At 35.1% G+C, this 19,630-nt stretch overlaps 2 protein-coding genes across 9 annotated transcripts in view; one reads left to right on the top strand and one right to left on the bottom strand.

The window, feature by feature from the left end:
• LOC306863848 (protein lin-54 homolog) overlaps window positions 1-9,959 on the bottom strand; it is a 19,240-nt gene extending 9,281 nt beyond the window's left edge. Inside the window, exons 1-9 of one of the 2 annotated variants that reach the window (XM_079407395.1) lie at window positions 9,777-9,959; window positions 6,872-7,580; window positions 5,406-5,514; window positions 5,168-5,301; window positions 4,876-5,031; window positions 4,525-4,726; window positions 1,257-1,327; window positions 240-437; window positions 65-156 (exon numbers count right to left, since the gene is read on the bottom strand). In XM_079407395.1, coding sequence (XP_079263521.1) covers window positions 65-156; window positions 240-437; window positions 1,257-1,327; window positions 4,525-4,726; window positions 4,876-5,031; window positions 5,168-5,301; window positions 5,406-5,514; window positions 6,872-7,555 — 1,646 coding nt within the window. In that variant the 5' untranslated portion in view covers window positions 7,556-7,580; window positions 9,777-9,959. Of the gene's footprint in view, window positions 1-64; window positions 157-239; window positions 438-1,256; window positions 1,328-4,524; window positions 4,727-4,875; window positions 5,032-5,167; window positions 5,302-5,405; window positions 5,515-6,871; window positions 7,581-8,939; window positions 9,049-9,776 lie in introns of those variants that run through there. The other variant, XM_079407396.1, reaches the window with a different exon arrangement.
• LOC306863858 (COP9 signalosome complex subunit 4-like) lies at window positions 9,315-19,630 on the top strand. 7 transcript variants are annotated; one of them, XM_079407424.1, is made up of 12 exons: window positions 9,335-9,481; window positions 13,255-13,334; window positions 13,408-13,526; window positions 13,893-13,972; window positions 14,095-14,246; window positions 14,311-14,414; window positions 14,526-14,679; window positions 17,556-17,706; window positions 17,819-17,989; window positions 18,367-18,482; window positions 19,144-19,228; window positions 19,313-19,630. In XM_079407424.1, coding segments are annotated over exons 4-12 (1,068 nt in total). In that variant the 5' UTR covers window positions 9,335-9,481; window positions 13,255-13,334; window positions 13,408-13,526; window positions 13,893-13,971; the 3' UTR covers window positions 19,447-19,630. The 7 variants fall into 7 exon arrangements, with proteins under 7 accessions (XP_079263547.1, XP_079263550.1, XP_079263548.1 ...); XM_079407423.1 differs by lacking the exon at window positions 9,335-9,481 and adding an exon at window positions 18,920-18,970 and having other exon boundaries at window positions 13,253-13,334; window positions 19,313-19,629; XM_079407421.1 differs by lacking the exon at window positions 13,408-13,526 and having other exon boundaries at window positions 9,315-9,481.

Genomic DNA, 19,630 nt, shown 5'->3' with positions numbered 1-19,630 from the left:
AATTTGTATATATACACACATACATACACACATGTAACAGTGTGGCACGTGGTGCTCGGCTCACCCGTTAAGTGAAAGCCTGGCTTGAGTCTGTATAGGGGTGGCTGTTGAGAAGGTGGAGCTGCTGGTCAAAGTCATGAACGCAGGCTGAGGGATCTATGGGAACAAGCAAGGTGAGACAATACCTCAAAAACAACCAGCCAAACTCAAACATCCTGCTCCATCACTGACATATAGACCTGCGTAACGTATGGGGCCGGTAATACAGCGTAGCCCATGTTTCCAGAGCCATGGGCGGGGGTGAGCACAGTGCCCGGCGGCAGGTTGGTGAGGTTGGGCTGGATCTGTGGCAGATGTGTGGCTGGCATGATGAGACGCTGTGGTGTCTGACTGGTGGTCACCACCTGGGCTGTTGACATCAAGGGTTTGGGTACTACCTGTGTACAAAAAGATGATCAAGCATGTGTGAAATCAGAGCTGCACAATTCTGGATAAATTGAGAATCACAATCGTTTTGTCTCAAATTGAGATGACATTTCTCCCACAATTCTGAACAAAATTATTTGTGACAAAATATTTATTGCAGCAATCTATTTAAAAGTGTTTAATTTTAATTAATTATTAAATATTTCAATATAAAATTTATATTGAAAATATAATATATTTAATTCAACAATTTTTTATATCAATATTATGAAAAGGTGGTTTGAATGAATGGTTCAATGACTCGCTCATAAATACTTCACTTGTGTCATTAGTGGGTGGGAAACGTTGCACTCGACACAAACGTTATTTGAAGCACCAGTTACTTTCAAAAGATGACTTGCTTTGATTGCACCATAGACATCAATATTTATATCCGAACTATAAACTTTCATCTCAGTATTTGTGATAATATGAATGATATGAAAGAGAAATAATACTGTGTAGCTGAAAAGACTTTAGGCTGTTTCTTACATAAACACGCTAAATGTCTGCTCGCTGTCAGCGGCAGCACAAACACAGATTTGAATGTTCTGGTATGACTTTTTCCAAAGGCTTAATAGACACGGGCAAATCGTTTTCGTTTAGAAATTAGATTGCGTGGGTGTTTGAACCGAGTTTGCAATCTTTTCACAATTAATTGTGCGGTTTCTGAAGAACTACAGATTATCAGCATCAAACCAAACAGCAAAAAGACCAAAAGCTCCACAACCATCCGTAACAATGATGCCATTGTTTAACTGTGTGTAGTGAGCAAGGTGTTGACTGTGTACCTGTTTGACGGTCTGTGCTGAGACGATAGGTACAGACATCCGTACTGCAGCGTTCATCATCACAGGCTTGGCTTTGTGACAACACAACAGTAGATACGTTAACTTATTGGATTTTCTTAAATCACTTAAGAGCCTATTCATTTTCAATCCAATCATTAAAGTCATTCTTAAAAATGGATCGTTGCAGTGCACCCATTATAAAAATAAAAGGTTGCATATAGATGGACCATCGCCTAAAACAGGAATGATGTAACTAAATATTTTGAAAGACTGTCACAGGAGTATGGTTGGGACCTGAAAACCAGTTCTTCTAAATCTGTAAAGTGTAGTTTGATCACAGAACAAAAGACTCGTATGGTTCTTTTAACTAAATCAGACACACTCAGGGTAATAACTTAACACCTGAAAATCTTAACCTTATGAGTCGATTCTCTTGAATCAAAAACACAGTTTACATCTAACTGAAATTGAAATCAGTGTAGTTATTGATACGGTTCATGACAAACAGTACTACATATGATACATTGTAACATTTTTAAAAAATAAATCTGCAAACTGATGGATTGCATTCCCGCACCTCAAAAAAGACTTAAAAATTCATTTAATAAAGTAATCATGTGTGTATGCCATGCTTCATAGTTTAATACAAATTTATCAAATTATGAAATAAGTCTTTTAAAACAACAAAACACTTTTGTCTAACATGGTGCTGCACAAAAGAACTTCTACACTGTATAAATTAAAACATATGAAATTGTATGAAATTCCTTAAAATAATAAGTCAATGTAATGTTTTAATATATATTTTTAATTATTGAAAAACATGATTTGCTATCAAAGAGTAATATGTAAGTGTAAGAGTGGTAAGTTTAAGCAAACTATTATTTTGGCAGTTTGTTGCAAAGTCATTTAAAGGGAACCTATTATGTAAAAATCACTTTTATAAGATGTTGTGCGGCCGCAGTGTGTGAAAACAAGCAGCCCTATAATGTTAAAAATCCACCCACTCACTTCTTTTTATTTATAATCCGAATAAATCAAAAACATTCTCTCAGAACAAGCGATTCCGGAATTTTCCCACCCATTTGTGACAATCTCTGCTCTATTAGCTTAGGCACAGCCCTGAGTGAGAAGCAGCAGTCCGCCATTACTGTTTTCCTGCTGTAGCTGCTTGTCAGCGCCAAAGAGGCATCAGAAGTGTTGTGTTTTGAGATGCACCAAAGAACATAGGAGTCTCCATAGACTCCCTCCATCTGAGCCGCTGAGGACACTGTGGTTCAGTTTCACTGTTTTCACTGGTGCTGCTTTCACGTTCTACCAGAATCATTGTAAATAGGAATGTGGTGGTTAAAAATGGCATATGAAAGCAATATGAAATCAACCGCTTGAGAGTTTCTGACATTTTCAGTGCGTGAGATTGTTTGTTATTGCCGGTATGACAGAGCATGAGCTCTTGAAGCTCCGCCCTCTTCTGAAAGGGGGCTGGGAGCACCAGCTCATTTGCATTTAAAGGGACAAAAATGGCGCATTTTGGCTCATACCCCAAAAGTGGCAATTTTAATAAGCTATAAAATATGATCTGTGGGGTATTTTGAGCTATAACTTCATATACACCCTCTGGGGACATCACAGACTTATTTTACATCTTGCAAAAAGGGGCATAATAGGTCACCTTTAAGTTGTAGTGTACGTTTAATGGCATTTATCAAATTAAATAGTGGAATGCTGGTGTAATGGCTCTCAGAGCAGCTCTGGAGATGAAGTCCATGTGTTCATGTCCTCATAATGTGAGATGACAGATGCTGAAAACACCACAAGCATCACGGGTGCATCTCATCGTGAAAAACTGCATTTTATGTAACTTATTACTTTCATATATATTTTAGATTCATTACATGTAAAGTAAGACATTTCAAAAGTTTATTTGTTTTAATTTTGATGATTAGAGTTTATAGCTCATGAAAGTCAAAATCCAGTATCTCAAAATATTAGAAGATTTCCTAAGATCAATCAAAAAAAGAATTAGCAAAACAGAAAAGTTCAAGTTCTTTAAAGTATGTTGATTTATGCACTCAATACTTGGCCGGGGCACAATCTCCAGCATCAGTGAGGAATGGCATGGAAGCGATCAGTCTGTGGCTCTGCTGAGGCACTATTGAGTCTTCAGCTCGTCTGTATTGTTGGATTGACTGTTTCTCATCTTTCTCTTGAAAATATCCCGTAGATCCCATATGGGGTTCAGGTCAGGCATGTTGGGTGGCCAATCAAGCACAGTAATATCATGGTCAGCAAACCGCTTGGAAGTTTTTTTGGCACTGTGGGCAGGTGCTAAAGTCCTGCTGGAAAAGGAAATCAGCATCTCCATAAAGCTTGTCAGCAGATGGAAGCATAAAGTGCTCCAAAATCTCCGGGTAGACGGCTGCATTGACTCTGCACTTGATAAAACACAATGGACCAACACCAGCAGATGTCACGGCACCCCAAATCATCACTGATTTTGGAAACTTCAAACTGGACTTCAAGCAGCTTGGGTTCTGTGCCTCTCCAGTCTTCCTCCAGACATTGATTTCCAAATTAAATGCAAAATTAAAATTTATCTGAAAAGAGGACGTTGGACCACTGAGCAACAGTCCAGTTCTTTTTCTCCTTAGCCCAGGTGAAATGCTTCTGATGTTGTTTCTGTTTCAGAAGTGGCTTGTTAGCCCTTTTCCTGAAGACATCTGACATCTGAGAGATGGTCGTTTAATGAAACTCAAATGTAAATATTCTAATATTTTGAGATACTGGATTTTGACTTTCATGAGCTGTAAGCTCTAATCATCAAAATTAAAACAAAATGTTTTTTTGAAATGTCTTACTTTACATGTTATGAATGTTAAATATATATGAAAGTTTCACTTTTTGAAAAGTTACAAAAACATTGTTTTTCACGATATTCTAATTTGTTGAGATGCACCTGTACGTTTAGTTCGGAAACAGCATTATTCATTCACACAGAGACATCCAAAACATGAAGACTTGCAGATTTTTCTATGCACCTGATTGTTTATCTGTAGGCTAAATAAAGAGAATAAACTGATAAAGTGGATTTATTTTTTGCAATAAACATTGATTTATGGCCCAGCCCTATTTGGCAATGGAATTTTTTTACCCAATTTTTAATTCCATAAAAGTACTAAAAGAATCTTGAAGAGAACGCGGAACCAGAACCGGAAGTGTTAAAATCGTGTTCCCATCCCTCACATGGGTTGGACTGTGACATGCTCACCTGGTTGGATTGAAGGGTTGGTGTTGGTGCTGCCGCTCGACTGTGCGGTGCTGCTGCCGGTGGTGGCCGTTACGAGACGCACATAATGGAAGCGGCTGCCCGGCACCTGGATCTGCTGCACATTGGGAGGTGTGGTGATGGGGATGATGGTCTTAAACTGGGATGTTCCCACTCCTCCCACCGTCTGCACTGGCTTTACAGTCTGTACACAGAAATCATTATTAAAACATAGTGCTGTTGTTGTACACAAAATTATACTGTAATACAGGCTGTTATTGCAGAATGTGGCATTTAAAATCTATATTTGACTGGACAGCAAACTTGGTTTGTGAGGGCTCTAGTTGGACGTACCTGTGCAGTGGACTGGTTGGTTCCTGCTTTAGCTGGAGAGGTGGCGACAGACTGTTGAACAGTGAGGATCTGCTGGCCCAGAGCCACGCTGAGTGGCAGCGTCACAGACTTCTGAGGCGAGTTTGGAGACTGACTGGCCACCGAAACCACAGTCAGCTACAGATAGGAGAAACATGAGGAAGAGCGTAATATTATAAACCAGAGTGTGGCCATCATGGAGAACAAAATTGGCATCACAAAGAGAGGTGAATGTAATTGCAATGCCAGTTTTTACATTTAAAAGATTTAAGACCTTGCTGGGAGACTTGAGAGGTGAGATGGCGACTTTGTTGTTTCCAGACGTATTTTGTGGCACAGTGCTGATGGTCTCACCAATGGTGATTGTGCGTGGAGGTGTCACTGGAGTACTCTGGGTAACAACTCGCCCTGTGGAAAAAAAAGGAATTCAAATTTAGATACCACAGCTGTGCTGTTAAAAGAAAAAGCACTCTTGCTCATGTTATATTTTATAAAGACAGACAGAAGAGTACCAGTCACTACAGGAGCTGGGCTGGACAGTCCTTTATTGTTCAGGGCTTTTGTGATGATGAGCTTTGTAATCATCGGTCCAGCTGTAGATACTGGGGGCTTCTTTGACATCTGTGAGGAGAAATATGATACTTGACAATTATTTCAGGTGCCTATGATTGACACTGAACAGGAAATAAGATTGCACTTTAAGGTCATTAAATTAACCAATGCCGTTTTTCCTTACAGTAAAAAAAAACTAAAAACTTTTATAAAAAATAAAAATAAAAAGTACAAACATGGCTATAAGTTAATATATTAGTGCTGTCAAATGATTAATCGCATCCAAAATAAAATTGTTTACATAATATGTGTACTGTGTATATTTATTATGAATATATAAATACAAACACATTAATGTATACATTTATGAAAAATATGTTCCGTTTATGTTAAATAAATGTATATATAATATAAAATAAGAATATAAATATATACATGTAAATATTTTCAAAATATTTACTGCATGTGTGTGTATTTATATATACATAATAAATATACACAGTACACACTCATATATTATGTAAACAAAAACTTTTATTTTGGATATTTGACAGCACTATAATACATTGAATATAATCGATGATTTCAAAAATACAGTTAATCAAATTTCTAATCTTTTTATTTTATAAACATTTTATTTTTAAAAACAAGTTTTTAAAATAAAACTAAAGATATTTTAAAAATTACTATAAATATTATATTATAAATAGCTTATTTTAAAAATACAGTAACAAGACAGTTCTCCTTATAGAAAAACATTTACAAATATGTAATAACAACAACGAGTAATAGCTCATTTGAATTAAACTATAAAAATAACTCATTTTGAAATATACATTTTTGAGGTATTATAAGAATAATTGCACATTTTAAAAATACAGTAATAAAAACAGACATTTTCCTTTAAAAAAAATTATGACTATAAAGATCATTAATACTGACAATAATTCATTTTAAAAACAGGCATTTACCTTAAAAGCAAAAAACAAAAAAACAAATATGGCTTTAAATAATTATGATAAATAATAAACAAAAACCGCTCATTAAAAATACAATAAAAAATAGCATTTTTCCTTTTTAAATGACTATAAATAATACATTTAGAAAATACAGTAAAAAATATATTTTTTTTTACAAATATGAAGCTTTTTTCTATTCTTTCCATGCTTGTGTACGAAGTGCAAAAGTGACTAACAACTTCTCAGCTCCAGCAATTACAGATTTTCATTTAAGGTAACACCTTGACATTTATTATTTTAAAAATAAATTAAAAAAACTCAGAAAATTATGAGAAACTGTGGCTAAAGTAAAGAAACTAGCAATTAAAGTGGCTCTTTAGGATCTTAAAATAAAATGGTAATATTTATGCTTCATTTTTGCAATGTCTGCATGATCAGTGTTTTAATGAAAGGTTGTTAACACCCACCTGAAGTGCCTTGAGCTGCTGGGCCTGCAGTGTGGTGGAGCTGCCCATCAGGTGACTGGCTGAGCTCACCGCTATCACAGGCTTCCCTACTGTCGTAACCATTTTGATCTGCGTCGGCTGGGCCTTGGCGTCCCCTGTGCCCTGGGTAGTGGCGGGCTTGTTCCAAGTGTGAGGCAGAGCCAACATAATGGGCTGCCCTGTTTTACTGAGGCCAGCAACCAAGAGTTTTTGGCCCTCTGGCTTGAGCACAGCAGCGCCTGGAGACTTGCCATCCTCAGCGGGGGAGCAGGACACTTTGTTGATGATGAGCTGGTGGTTGGCTGGGACAGAAACGCTGGAGATTTTGGGGAGGTTCTGAGTCGCCGCAGGATTGGTGGTTTTGGCAGAGGTGGTGGTGATCGAGGTGGTGCTGGATATGAGGCCGGAGGGGGTGAGGAGGAGCTGAGTTCCCGAGCTGGTGCTGCACAGAGCGTCGCTGGAGGTCATCTGCATAGACGTGGAGGCTGGACACAGGCTGACGATTTCAGGCACCTCTGTCTCCATAGGAACCTGCGGCGGCTCTGGTTCAGATTGGGCAGGAGCGGCGAGGTGCTCGGTGGGGAGCTCCTCTTCCATCGCGATGGCTTCTGTATCCATAATCTCATCTGGGAGGAGGCTGTTGAGCTCAGGTGAGACCACATCCATCGTGTACGAAGTTACTGAAAAAGCACTGGTGGTGGGGGGGTGGGGGGTGAGAGATACATTTCTTAAATGACCAAAAACACTGACTAAAAAAATAGAAACATCCACAAACAAGAGATGAGAAATGTACAGCAAGTACACTACTGTTCAAAAGCGTTTCAAACTAGCTCTTATGTTCGCCAAGGCTATTAGAAATCCCTCCAATATGCTGATTTGCTGCTTAAGAAACATGTTTTATGTTAATGCTGAAAATAGTGGTGCTGCTAAATATTTATATTGAATTTTTTTTCAGGATTTTGTTACATAGAAAGTCATTATTTCTTTGAAATAATGTCAAATTCTAAAATATCTTTGCAGAATAGAATCATATATTTATTTCAAAATATATAATATAGTAAAACTATATAAAATATTATACATTTCAATTTATTTAACATTAAATATAAAAATGAACTATATCTTTTTTAATATTAACACACGTGCGTGTATAATGTTGCCTTTTTTCAAATAAACTACATAAAATTATATATAAAACTACTATTAATATAATATTAAACAAACAATATTTAACTATACATCTTATTTTTAATATTAATGCACACACATATAAATGATAAACAATATAAAAAGTATAACATTTTATTTAATATAACATTAAACAAACATTTAACTAAATAAATATATATATATACGCATATACACACACACAAACATTTGACATTATGTTAATATTTTAGAGTTTTTCCAAATATTTTCCATAAAATATTTCCACGACTTGCAATAATTCTACTTTTTCTGGGTAAAGAAAACAAGATAAATATACGCTGAAATTACAGGGCTTGTGGGAACCTTATTTTCCTTTTCAACATGTCAACACAGCATTAATAAACACTGAAAGGTACTGTACTGGGAACAACTGTAGCCAGTTGCGTTGTTTATATAGCAGTTTGGATTGAAACTAGTAGCCCAACCCATTACATCAAACACAGCTGCATAATAGTTATGTCACTTATTCCGCTACAATCAACAGGCGGGCCATTTCAATTTCCATTATTTACTAAACTGCGACAGGACCGCTCCCATTCATTCCCATCACTCCCACTGTTTATGCTCAGCTGCTAATGCGGCTAACTAGCACAGGGGCTAACCAGCAGTTAACACACAATTATATATTAGGAACAGCTGTCAAAGCTAACATGAACTAGCCTGGCAGTGCTTCAGAAAACTGACAGCAGTTAAGAAATTGTGCTTAACCATCCACACTCAAAAAAACTAAACAAAAAACACCGTTTAGTCGCTTAAACGTAACGTTTAACACTTTTACAGCCGTTTTAAAAACAACAGCAGGCCTCTCTGGATATGCCTGACCATAACAATCCGTGTTTACCTCAACAGTTAAACCAAACAAGACCGTGTCAGTTTCACATCAGACGGAGTTTGTTGATATTCGACGCGCCTGCTTTCCTGTCTATTCCGTTGCCATGGAAATAGCTCTATTTACAAGACATACATATGAGTTATTGTTTGTCTGCTGAACTGAGTCTGTTTCAGGCCGGGGTTAGATTTCGAAAGATCCGCCATTTTCATCTCGTCATCAGTTCAGACACAGAGGTGCATCAACGTTAATGTTTATAATTATTCCCATCCAGTGCAAACATCACAACACATAAAATAAACACCCTGAGCGCAAAAAGACAAACTTATACACCGTTTATAACCAAAATACTAATTGTTTATTTACAAAAAACAACATAAGAGGACCACGTCACTTTATATACCGTTATATAAAATAATTTTAATATATAAATTCAAATCTCACGTTTCACATTTAATTAATACTGCTGTGAACCATTGATTATGCAGAATAAAGAGGAGTATGGCAGCAGCTCGCTGTCACTGACTGTCAGGGATAGCCTCGGGTGCTAACCAGTTAAGTTAGCCACTAATAACTAACGTTAACACTGTTAAGCTTTGCCCGTGTTTGGTTTATGATGCAGACATTATCAGCGATCATTCGTGATCACAGCTGGGCGTGTGACACACACTGGAGCTCGCTCGCGCGCGCACGCACACGCACACGCACGCGCACACACACACGCACACACACACACACACACACACACACACACACACACACACACACACAGTTAGCTCAGCTCGGCTAACTAGCTGAGATCATATTGCCCCTCGCTGAACACACGCCCGAGCTCAAAGCACTTCTTACGGCTCGAGATGAGTGTCCAGACGCTCTTCTGAAACCCTCAAGGTTTTCCACTCGATCACGCACACTTAAGTCCAACTCCGCGCTGCATCGCGTCGATCATCCGCTCTCAGACGAAGACGATTGTTTAAAATACCGCGCCGAGCGCCATTTCACCTCTAACATCCCATAATCAAGCCACGCCTTCGCAGGAAGCAACAAACGACGTCACGCCGCAACTTCCGTGCAGGATCGTACGCAGAAAAATGAATGATATGAAATAAGATGTGATTTTAAAAAAAATCTACAATTCCCTTTTTTATTTTAATTCCAAATCAAAATTTTAAAAGAAATCAGTTATGATATGACATCATCAATTACAATATTAATTTTTATACACAAAGTAATAAAGATACAGCAAACAATAAACGTGTGTTACAGTTAAGAGTGCAATATAATAATAATAATAATTATATAGCGCTTTTCTGGGTACTCAAAGCGCTTTACATAGAAGGGGGGAATCTCCTCAAACACCAATAGAAATACTGATGCAGACATTTGGATCATATTTTAAAAAGAACACAAATTACAAATAATCAAGTGACTATAACTTTACCTATATTTCACCTTATATATTATTTTTTTCATTTAATTTATATAAAATATTATTATATTATATTAAGTACATTAGTGTATATAAAATATAGTACCACAAGTTGCAGTAAAATGTAATCTATTTATTTATAGGATCTTTTATAAGCACTTTATCTGTAGATCTAATATATTATATTATATTGTATTATGTTATATATTATTTTATAAATACTTTTGTGTATATGAGAAAAATATAATAGCACATATAGCGGTAAAAATCCTATTTATAGGGACTTTTATAAATATACCTCATATAGCTTACTGTATATATTATATTATATTATTAATTATATAAGGGTTTATTAAAATAGAGTAGCACATGTTGAAGTAAAAATTCAGACTGTTTTATTTTTAGGATAATTTATAAATACATTTCCTTTGGTTTCTAATCTATTCTATTTTATAGCATGTTATTGCCGAAAAAAATCAGGCTGTTTACTTATAGGGTCTTTTATAAATACACTTCACATATATCTAATATTCTATTCTATTCTATTCTATTCTATTCTATTCTATTCTATTCTATTCTATTCTATTCTATTCTATTCTAGTAGCCCATGATGTTGCAAGAAAAATGCAGGCTGTTTATTTATAGGAGCTTTTATAAATACATTTGCATTGGTTTCTATTCTATTCTATTCTATTCTATTCTATTCTATTCTATTCTATTCTAGTAGCCCATGATGTTGCAAGAAAAATGCAGGCTGTTTATTTTTAGGATCTTTTATAAATACATTTCCTTTGGTTTCTATTCTATTCTATTCTATTCTATTCTATTCTATTCTATTCTATTCTATTCTAGTAGCCCATGATGTTTCAAGAAAAATGCAGGCTGTTTATTTATAGGAGCTTTTATAAATACATTTGCATTGGTTTCTATTCTATTCTATTCTATTCTATTCTATTCTATTCTATTCTAGTAGCCCATGATGTTGCAAGAAAAATGCAGGCTGTTTATTTATAGGAGCTTTTATAAATACATTTCCTTCGGTTTCTATTCTATTCTATTCTATTCTATTCTATTCTATTCTATTCTATTCTATTCTGTTCTGTTCTGTTCTATTCTAGTAGCCCATGATATTGCAAGAAAAATGCAGGCTGTTTATTTTTAGGATCTTTTATAAATACATTTCCTTTGATTTCTATTCTATTCTATTCTATTCTATTCTATTCTATTCTATTCTATTCTATTCCAGTAGCCCATGATGTTGCAAGAAAAATACAGGCTGTTTATTTTTTAGGATCTTTTATAAATACATTTCCTTTGGTTTCTATTCTATTCTATTCTATTCTATTCTATTCTATTCTATTCTATTCTATTCTAGTAGCCCATGATGTTGCAAGAAAAATGCAGGCTGTTTATTTATAGGAGCTTTTATAAATACATTTCCTTCGGTTTCTATTCTATTCTATTCTATTCTATTCTATTCTATTCTATTCTATTCTATTCTAGTAGCCCATGATATTGCAAGAAAAATGCAGGCTGTTTATTTATAGGAGCTTTTATAAATACATTTCCTTCGGTTTCTATTCTATTCTATTCTATTCTATTCTATTCTATTCTATTCTATTCTGTTCTGTTCTGTTCTGTTCTGTTCTGTTCTATTCTAGTAGCCCATGATATTGCAAGAAAAATGCAGGCTGTTTATTTTTAGGATCTTTTATAAATACATTTCCTTTGGTTTCGATTCTATTCTATTCTATTCTATTCTATTCTATTCTATTCTATTCTATTCTATTCTAGTAGCCCATGATGTTGCAAGAAAAATACAGGCTGTTTATTTTTAGGATCTTTTATAAATACATTTCCTTTGGTTTCTATTCTATTATATTCTATTCTATTCTATTCTATTCTATTCTATTCTATTCTATTCTATTCTATTCTAGTAGCCCATGATGTTGCAAGAAAAATACAGGCTGTTTATTTTTAGGATCTTTTATAAATACATTTCCTTTGGTTTCTATTCTATTCTATTCTATTCTATTCTATTCTATTCTATTCTATTCTATTCTAGTAGCCCATGATGTTGCAAGAAAAATACAGGCTGTTTATTTTTAGGATCTTTTATAAATACATTTCCTTTGGTTTCTATTCTATTCTATTCTATTCTATTCTATTCTATTCTATTCTATTCTATTCTATTCTATTCTAGTAGCCCATGATGTTGCAAGAAAAATACAGGCTGTTTATTTTTAGGATCTTTTATAAATACATTTCCTTTGGTTTCTATTCTATTCTATTCTATTCTATTCTATTCTATTCTATTCTATTCTATTCTATTCTATTCTATTCTATTCTAGTAGCCCATGATGTTGCAAGAAAAATGCAGGCTGTTTATTTATAGGATCTTTTATAAATACATTTCCTTCGGTTTCTATTCTATTCTATTCTATTCTATTCTATTCTATTCTATTCTATTCTAGTAGCCCATGATGTTGCAAGAAAAATGCAGGCTGTTTATTTATAGGAGCTTTTATAAATGCACTCTATTTAGCTGTAAAGCCACAGGAAACATTAGGTCAATGCATAGATGCACAGGTGTCTGCTACATTTTCCTGTCTCTGCAGACACTCTGCACTTTAGCACTGGTCTTTGTGTTTGATACTATTTATAGCTGAGAAATTGGTTAGACTATTTGTCAGATTAGAAATGGTTTCGGACAGAACATTACACAACAGAAGTCTAGGGGGAACTGGAAATATTCACCAAAGAGCCATTTATTTTATAATAATATTTTTTTATAATAATAAAGTTTTTGATTTGATATTATGCTTGGAATGAATGAGATTGGCATTGAGTGAGTGGCGGCCTCTGGCGGCTCGCGCTGTTGTTGTTGTTTGAACGCAGAGGAAAATGGCGTCCGGCGTGAGGCAGGAGCTCGCGCAGCTGATGAACTCTAGCGGGTCTCACAAAGATCTAGCTGGGAAGTATGTCATTTCAAGTCATTTACTCAAATTGTTACTTACTGTATGTGTGTTGCATGAATTAATTATTGCGTAGTTTTTTTTGTATGAAAGATGTGATGCTGCAGATGAGATGAGTACAGGCTCGCGTGAGGATATACCTGTCAACATGCAACTATCAAAATATGTTGTAGTATAAAATCGCTATTATGAATGGTTAGTAGTTATCAGAAGCATTAATAAATATTTGTATGATAATGCATTTATGGATTTAATGGTAAATTTTGAAAGGGCTGGATTAATGATGAGAAATTGAGACTTTTAGTTAATCTCTGTTTGAGTTGAGGTAATTTATATGCTAGTGCGCGCCTAAAGGTGAACAAATTGGTCTTTCATCAGACATACATTTTACAGTCTTTCTTTTCTGGTTAAAAATTGGCCAAATGTATGCATTTAGGGGCGTATTTAAAGTTTTGTCCAATCAAATGTTCTAGAATTAACACGCCCCGCCCCCAACAGCACTTGCTTCTTTCTTTGCAAACTATTCTAATAATTCTCAGTCTAATGAATGTGTTTTGACAGATATCGTCAAATACTAGAAAAGGCTCTTCAGTTTATTGATGCAGAGCAACTTGAGGCACTGAAAGCATTTGTTGAAGCGAGTAAGTACACTAGTATTCAAGTATGCTAGCCTGATGATGTTAATAGAATAGAATCAGATTATTATGAGATTCCTCTCTTTACATTGTCTAAATTGACGAGCTTCGCTATTTCTCACACTTAGTGGTCAATGAGAACGTCAGCCTGGTCATATCCAGACAGCTGTTGACAGACTTTTGCGCGCACCTTCCAAACCTGCCAGACGGCACTGCGAAAGCCGTGTGTCACTTCACGCTGGAGAAGATCCAGCCCAGAGTCATCTCATTTGAAGAACAGGTATGTGTTAAAAATGTTCTCGGCTCATACGGATCATGTATGAGCCAATCTCATACACTTCCAGGTGGCTTCGATCAGACAGCATCTAGCCACAATCTATGAGAAAGAGGAGGACTGGAGGAACGCCGCACAGGTTCTTGTGGGAATCCCGCTGGAGACGGGTCAGAAGTAAGATCACTTTTCTCTTGGAACAAACTGAAGCCTCTTATTTGCATCTGCATGTCACTGATGATTAGTTTATGTTGTTCTTATCTTTTTTTCATATATCTGATTTTACAGACAGTACAATGTGGACTATAAATTGGACACTTACCTTAAAATCGCTCGTCTGTATTTGGAGGATGACGACCCAGTTCAGGCTGAGGCCTACATCAACCGAGCATCTTTACTTCAGAATGAATCCACCAATGAACAGCTGCAGATTCATTACAAGGTGCACCATCAGTTGAACTGTATATAAAATGCACAGTATCCTGTAGGGCTGAGCGGTATTTCTTTTTTTTTATTCCTGTCCTCACAGACAACTTTTCACAAAATAAATAAAAATACATAGTTACCGAAAAAGGTTTATACATAGTTAACTGAATGGTTGACAATTTTCGACAAAAGTTAAATAATACAAAATAAGCAATATTACAAAAACATTTCCCAAAATGTACAACCATAATTCAAAACAAACATAACAAAAATACACATTCCAGCTATTACTTCAGTATTTTTTACAATACATTCACAAGTTATTGATACTGAGTCATATAATTATCACCTTATTTTTATACATTTTCTTAAATTTGCAATGTGAATTACATACTTTTAATTCCTTATCACATTTACACCTACTTTTAACATTAGTTATTGCTCTTATTTTTTTTAACATATACAGTCCTCTTAGATTATACTAGAGCCCTGCACGGGCCTCAAATTTAGGCCCACGTCCGACAGCTTATCAGAATTACCGACCCGAGCCCGTCTTTTTTTCCCCCTTCTCCTAAAACAGTTTATACTACTGTTTCGGCTATTAAAATAGTTCAGTTTTGTGTGTAATGGCAAAATTATTATATTTTGTTTTGCTTTTTTTATTAAGTTAATTTAGAAAAACATTTATAAACTTTGTACATTAACTGTGATGTATATAAATCAACAAATTTTAATGCATGTAAATTAATAAAAATTTATTTGTTGGTTCGTAATAATTAACCCATTTAACAATCCTAATAGCTTTCTTTTGTAACATATATATTGAATTTAAATTGGATTTACAAGTGTGAGCCCACACCTCCACACAATAAGTAATGTATGGAACTATGAGTGCACAATACAATATATATAAAGGTTTTTCATTCAAAATATGTTATATTCTATTTGGATTTGGACATCTTTGTTTTTACATAATTAATATGTGATTTCCAACATAATTTATGATCAATTGTAACACCCAAAAACTTTCTATTTCCTCATTGTTAATCATTAATTTAACTTTATTGTTACTTTGTCGATTATTAAATATTATAAACTTTTAAAATTCAGTGAAAGTCTGTAATCATCAAACCATTTTTTGAAAACCCTCAGTTCGATTTCCACAGTATTCAGAAGCTGTTCCAAACTTTTCCCAGAACAATATAAATTTGTATCATCAGCAAACAAAACCATTTTTAATACTTTAGACACTTTACAAATATAATTTATGTACAGTACAAACAACTTGGGGCCTAGCACCGAACCTTGCGGAACACCACAAGTTTCTTTAAATCTAATTTAACATTATTTATTTGTACAAATTGATATATGTCATCGAGGTAACTTTTTAACCAGGCAAAATATTTTCCTCTTATACCATATCTCTCCAGTTTCATCATTAATAATCCATAATCAATAGATTCAAAAGCTTTTTTTAAATCCAGGAACACCCCCACAGTATATTCATTATTATTGATTGAAGAAATCGCTTCTACCGGTTCCATCACAGCCATTGAGGTCGACCTGTTCTAAAACCATACTGATGATCACTCAATAATTTGTGTTTATCTATAAAATTATCAAGCCTGCACACAAAAATATTCTCTAGAATTTTCAAGAACTGGGAAAGAAGAGAAATTGGTCTGTAGTTGGAAAAACAGTGCCGATCTCCATTTTTAAAAATAGGAATAACTTTAGCTGTTTTCATATTACTTGGGAATATTCCTGTTAAAAAGGATTGATTACAAATGTGTATAAATGGTTTTTACTATATGTTCTATAATATATTTTATTAACGACAATATCATTACAATCAGTGGAATATTTATTCTTACAGTTGTTAACAATGTCAAGTATTTCCTATAAACATTTGAATAATCATTACTGGAAATATTCATTTCATCTATCCTATCCCCAGTTCTTTGCTCCATGGTCACTTTTGCTAAATTACTCCCAATATTTACAAAATACTCATTAAATTAATTGACAATGTCTTTCATTTTATTTATACTTAATTTATCATCATTAACAAAATAATTGGTTAATCTACTTTTCCAGTATTCTTTTTAATTATACCATTAAGTACTTTCCATGTTGTTTGTATGTTATTCTTATGCTTGTCCAATAACTTATTATAATAGTCCTTTTTACTACATCTTATAATACTTATTAATTTATTTTTATATATCTTATATTTATTTTCCGCTTGTATAGTTCTAGTTGCTATACATTTCCTGTATAATGCATTTTTCTTTTTACATGCTCTCTCTATTCCTTTAGTAATCCATGGTTTATCCTAATTTTTTTACTTCTTTACAATTTCAAATATATTTGTGGTGGAGTTTTGAAGACTATAATTTAATTGGACAATTGCTTTATTTACCCAAAAAGCTGGTAAGCTGTTAATTAATAAATAACTTACAACACAGTTCTTATATTTTTAAAATAATCATTAATTTAAATGTAATTTAAACACACACACACATATAAAATAAAACAAAATGTATATATAGATATGATTTTATATTTTAGAAAAACATTTTGCAGATGTTTTATATATGTAAACATCAAATAAATTAATATAAATAATATTATAATAATTGAAATGTAAATTTATTAATGTATTAATAATATAATTACCTTTTTAATTACACAAATTAAAATATATAATAAAATTACATATACAATTTATATATTTAGATAACTTTTTGTGGCCCAACCATTCCAATACAAAATTAATTGTATCCAAATACTAAGGTCTGTTAGATGACTGACTGGACAGTGTGTGATTTTGTAATATTTGTCTGCTTTATGATTATTTTGGACTGTAATATATTCCATCATGTTTTGCAGGTATGTTACGCCAGAGTTCTGGACTATCGGAGGAAGTTCATTGAAGCAGCTCAGCGCTACAATGAGCTTTCTTACAAATCCATCGTCCATGAGACGGAGCGTCTGGAGGCCCTGAAGCATGCGCTTCACTGCACTATACTGGCCTCTGCAGGTACTCTTCATCTATTATAACACTAACAATAAACTGCTGGAACTGTGGTTAACCAGTTTCAGCCTCATTTGAAGCTGGTCACATTATATAATCAGTTCTATGTGTCTAAAAGGTCAGCAGCGCTCTCGTATGTTGGCAACGCTCTTCAAGGATGAACGCTGTCAGCAACTCGCCGCCTATGGCATCCTGGAAAAAATGTACCTGGATCGAATCATTCGGGGAAACCAGCTGCAAGAGTTTGCTGCCATGTTGATGCCGCATCAGAAAGCCACCACAGCGGACGGTATTACATGCTATGCTTTAGTACTGTCATATATTGGGGAAGTCGTGGCCTAATGGTTAGAGAGTCGGACTTGTAATCCGAAGGTTGCGGGTTCGAGTCTCCGGCCGGCAGGGATTGTAGGTGGGGGGAGTGAATGTCCAGCGCTCTCTCCACCCTCAATACCACGACTGAGGTGCCCTTGAGCTGCCCACTGCTCCGGGTGTGTGTTCACGGTGTGTGTGTGTTCACTGCTGTGTGTGCACGTTGGATGGGTTAAATGCAGAGCACGAATTCCGAGTATGGGTCACCATACTTGGCTGAATGTCACTTCACTTCACTTCATATTCATGTTCTTTGCTAGGAAAGGCTAATGACTAATACTTGTCTAATGCTTTCAGGTTCAAGCATCCTAGACCGAGCAGTCATTGAGCACAACCTGCTGTCTGCTAGCAAACTCTACAATAACATCACGTTTGAAGAGTTAGGTGCTCTTCTGGAGATCCCACCTGCAAAGGTACAGCTGTGTTGACTGAGTGTTTGGAAACTTCTCTTGTAAATTAATGTTTTTGAAGTCTTCTATACTCTCCAAGGCTGCATTTATTAGATCAAAAATTCAAGAAATACAGTAATATTGTGAAATATTACAACAATTTAAAGCTACAGTCTGTAACTTTTTTTTTGGTTAAAAGTCATCCGAAATCAATATTTGAGCAAGTACATAACCAGCCGGTGTTCAAAACTATCCCTTACCATAGCCCGATTCACAGCGGTAAGCTTAAATAATGTTTTCTAATTTGAGTGGTACTGGTAGGTTTTCGTGGGAAATTCGAGCATGTCGCTGCATCATTACGTCACGTCTGTAAACATAAAGAAGGTATCCCAGCTCGTGGGATATATCGCATGTGATGATGCTGCAAGTGGAAATAATTCCACAAATAGCTGTAATTGCAGGTTTCAAACAGAGATGGCGACAAAGAGGCCAAACTTGCTGCAGCTTTAAAGGTGCACTAAGCCATTTTTTACTTTGTCAGGGGTATTGTTTGTAGAACTTTGAGGAAAATAATGAATTTAATCCATTTTGGAATAAGGCTGTAACATAACAAAATGTGGAAAAAGTGAAGCGCTGTGAATACTTTCCGGATGCACTGTATATAGACGTCTTTGTTTTCCTATAGGCAGAAAAGATCGCGTCACAAATGATTACTGAAGGTCGCATGAATGGATTCATTGACCAGATAGATAGCATTGTCCATTTTGAAAGTAAGTTTGGTTTTGGGCCAAATAAGTTGAATAAAAAATGCGTAACCATGAATACAGTTTAATGAAATCTCTTTTTCCCATCAGCGCGAGAGCCGTTGCCCACCTGGGACAAGCAGATTCAGTCACTGTGCTTTCAGGTCAACAACCTCCTGGAGAAGATCAGTCAGGCAGCACCGGAGTGGACAGCACAAGCCATTGAGGGCCAAATGACCCAATAAACTCTTCTGAACACTTTGCTTTCTCTTTTCTCATTGGTCAAAACGGAAAAGTCATTGAATTCAACCCAGCACATATATATTGATGTTCTGTTAAACTTGACCTTTTGGCTTGTGAAGTTAATATTTTCATAGTTATGGTGAGTATCCGATGCTGAATAAACACAGTGAAAATGTCTTTGTCTCA

This window comes from Barbus barbus, assembly GCF_936440315.1.
Source record: "Barbus barbus genome assembly, chromosome: 45".
In the NCBI taxonomy this organism is placed as follows: Eukaryota; Metazoa; Chordata; class Actinopteri; order Cypriniformes; family Cyprinidae; genus Barbus; species Barbus barbus.
Note: the sequence above shows the minus strand (reverse complement) of the source record. Positions and strands in the feature narration are given on the sequence as shown.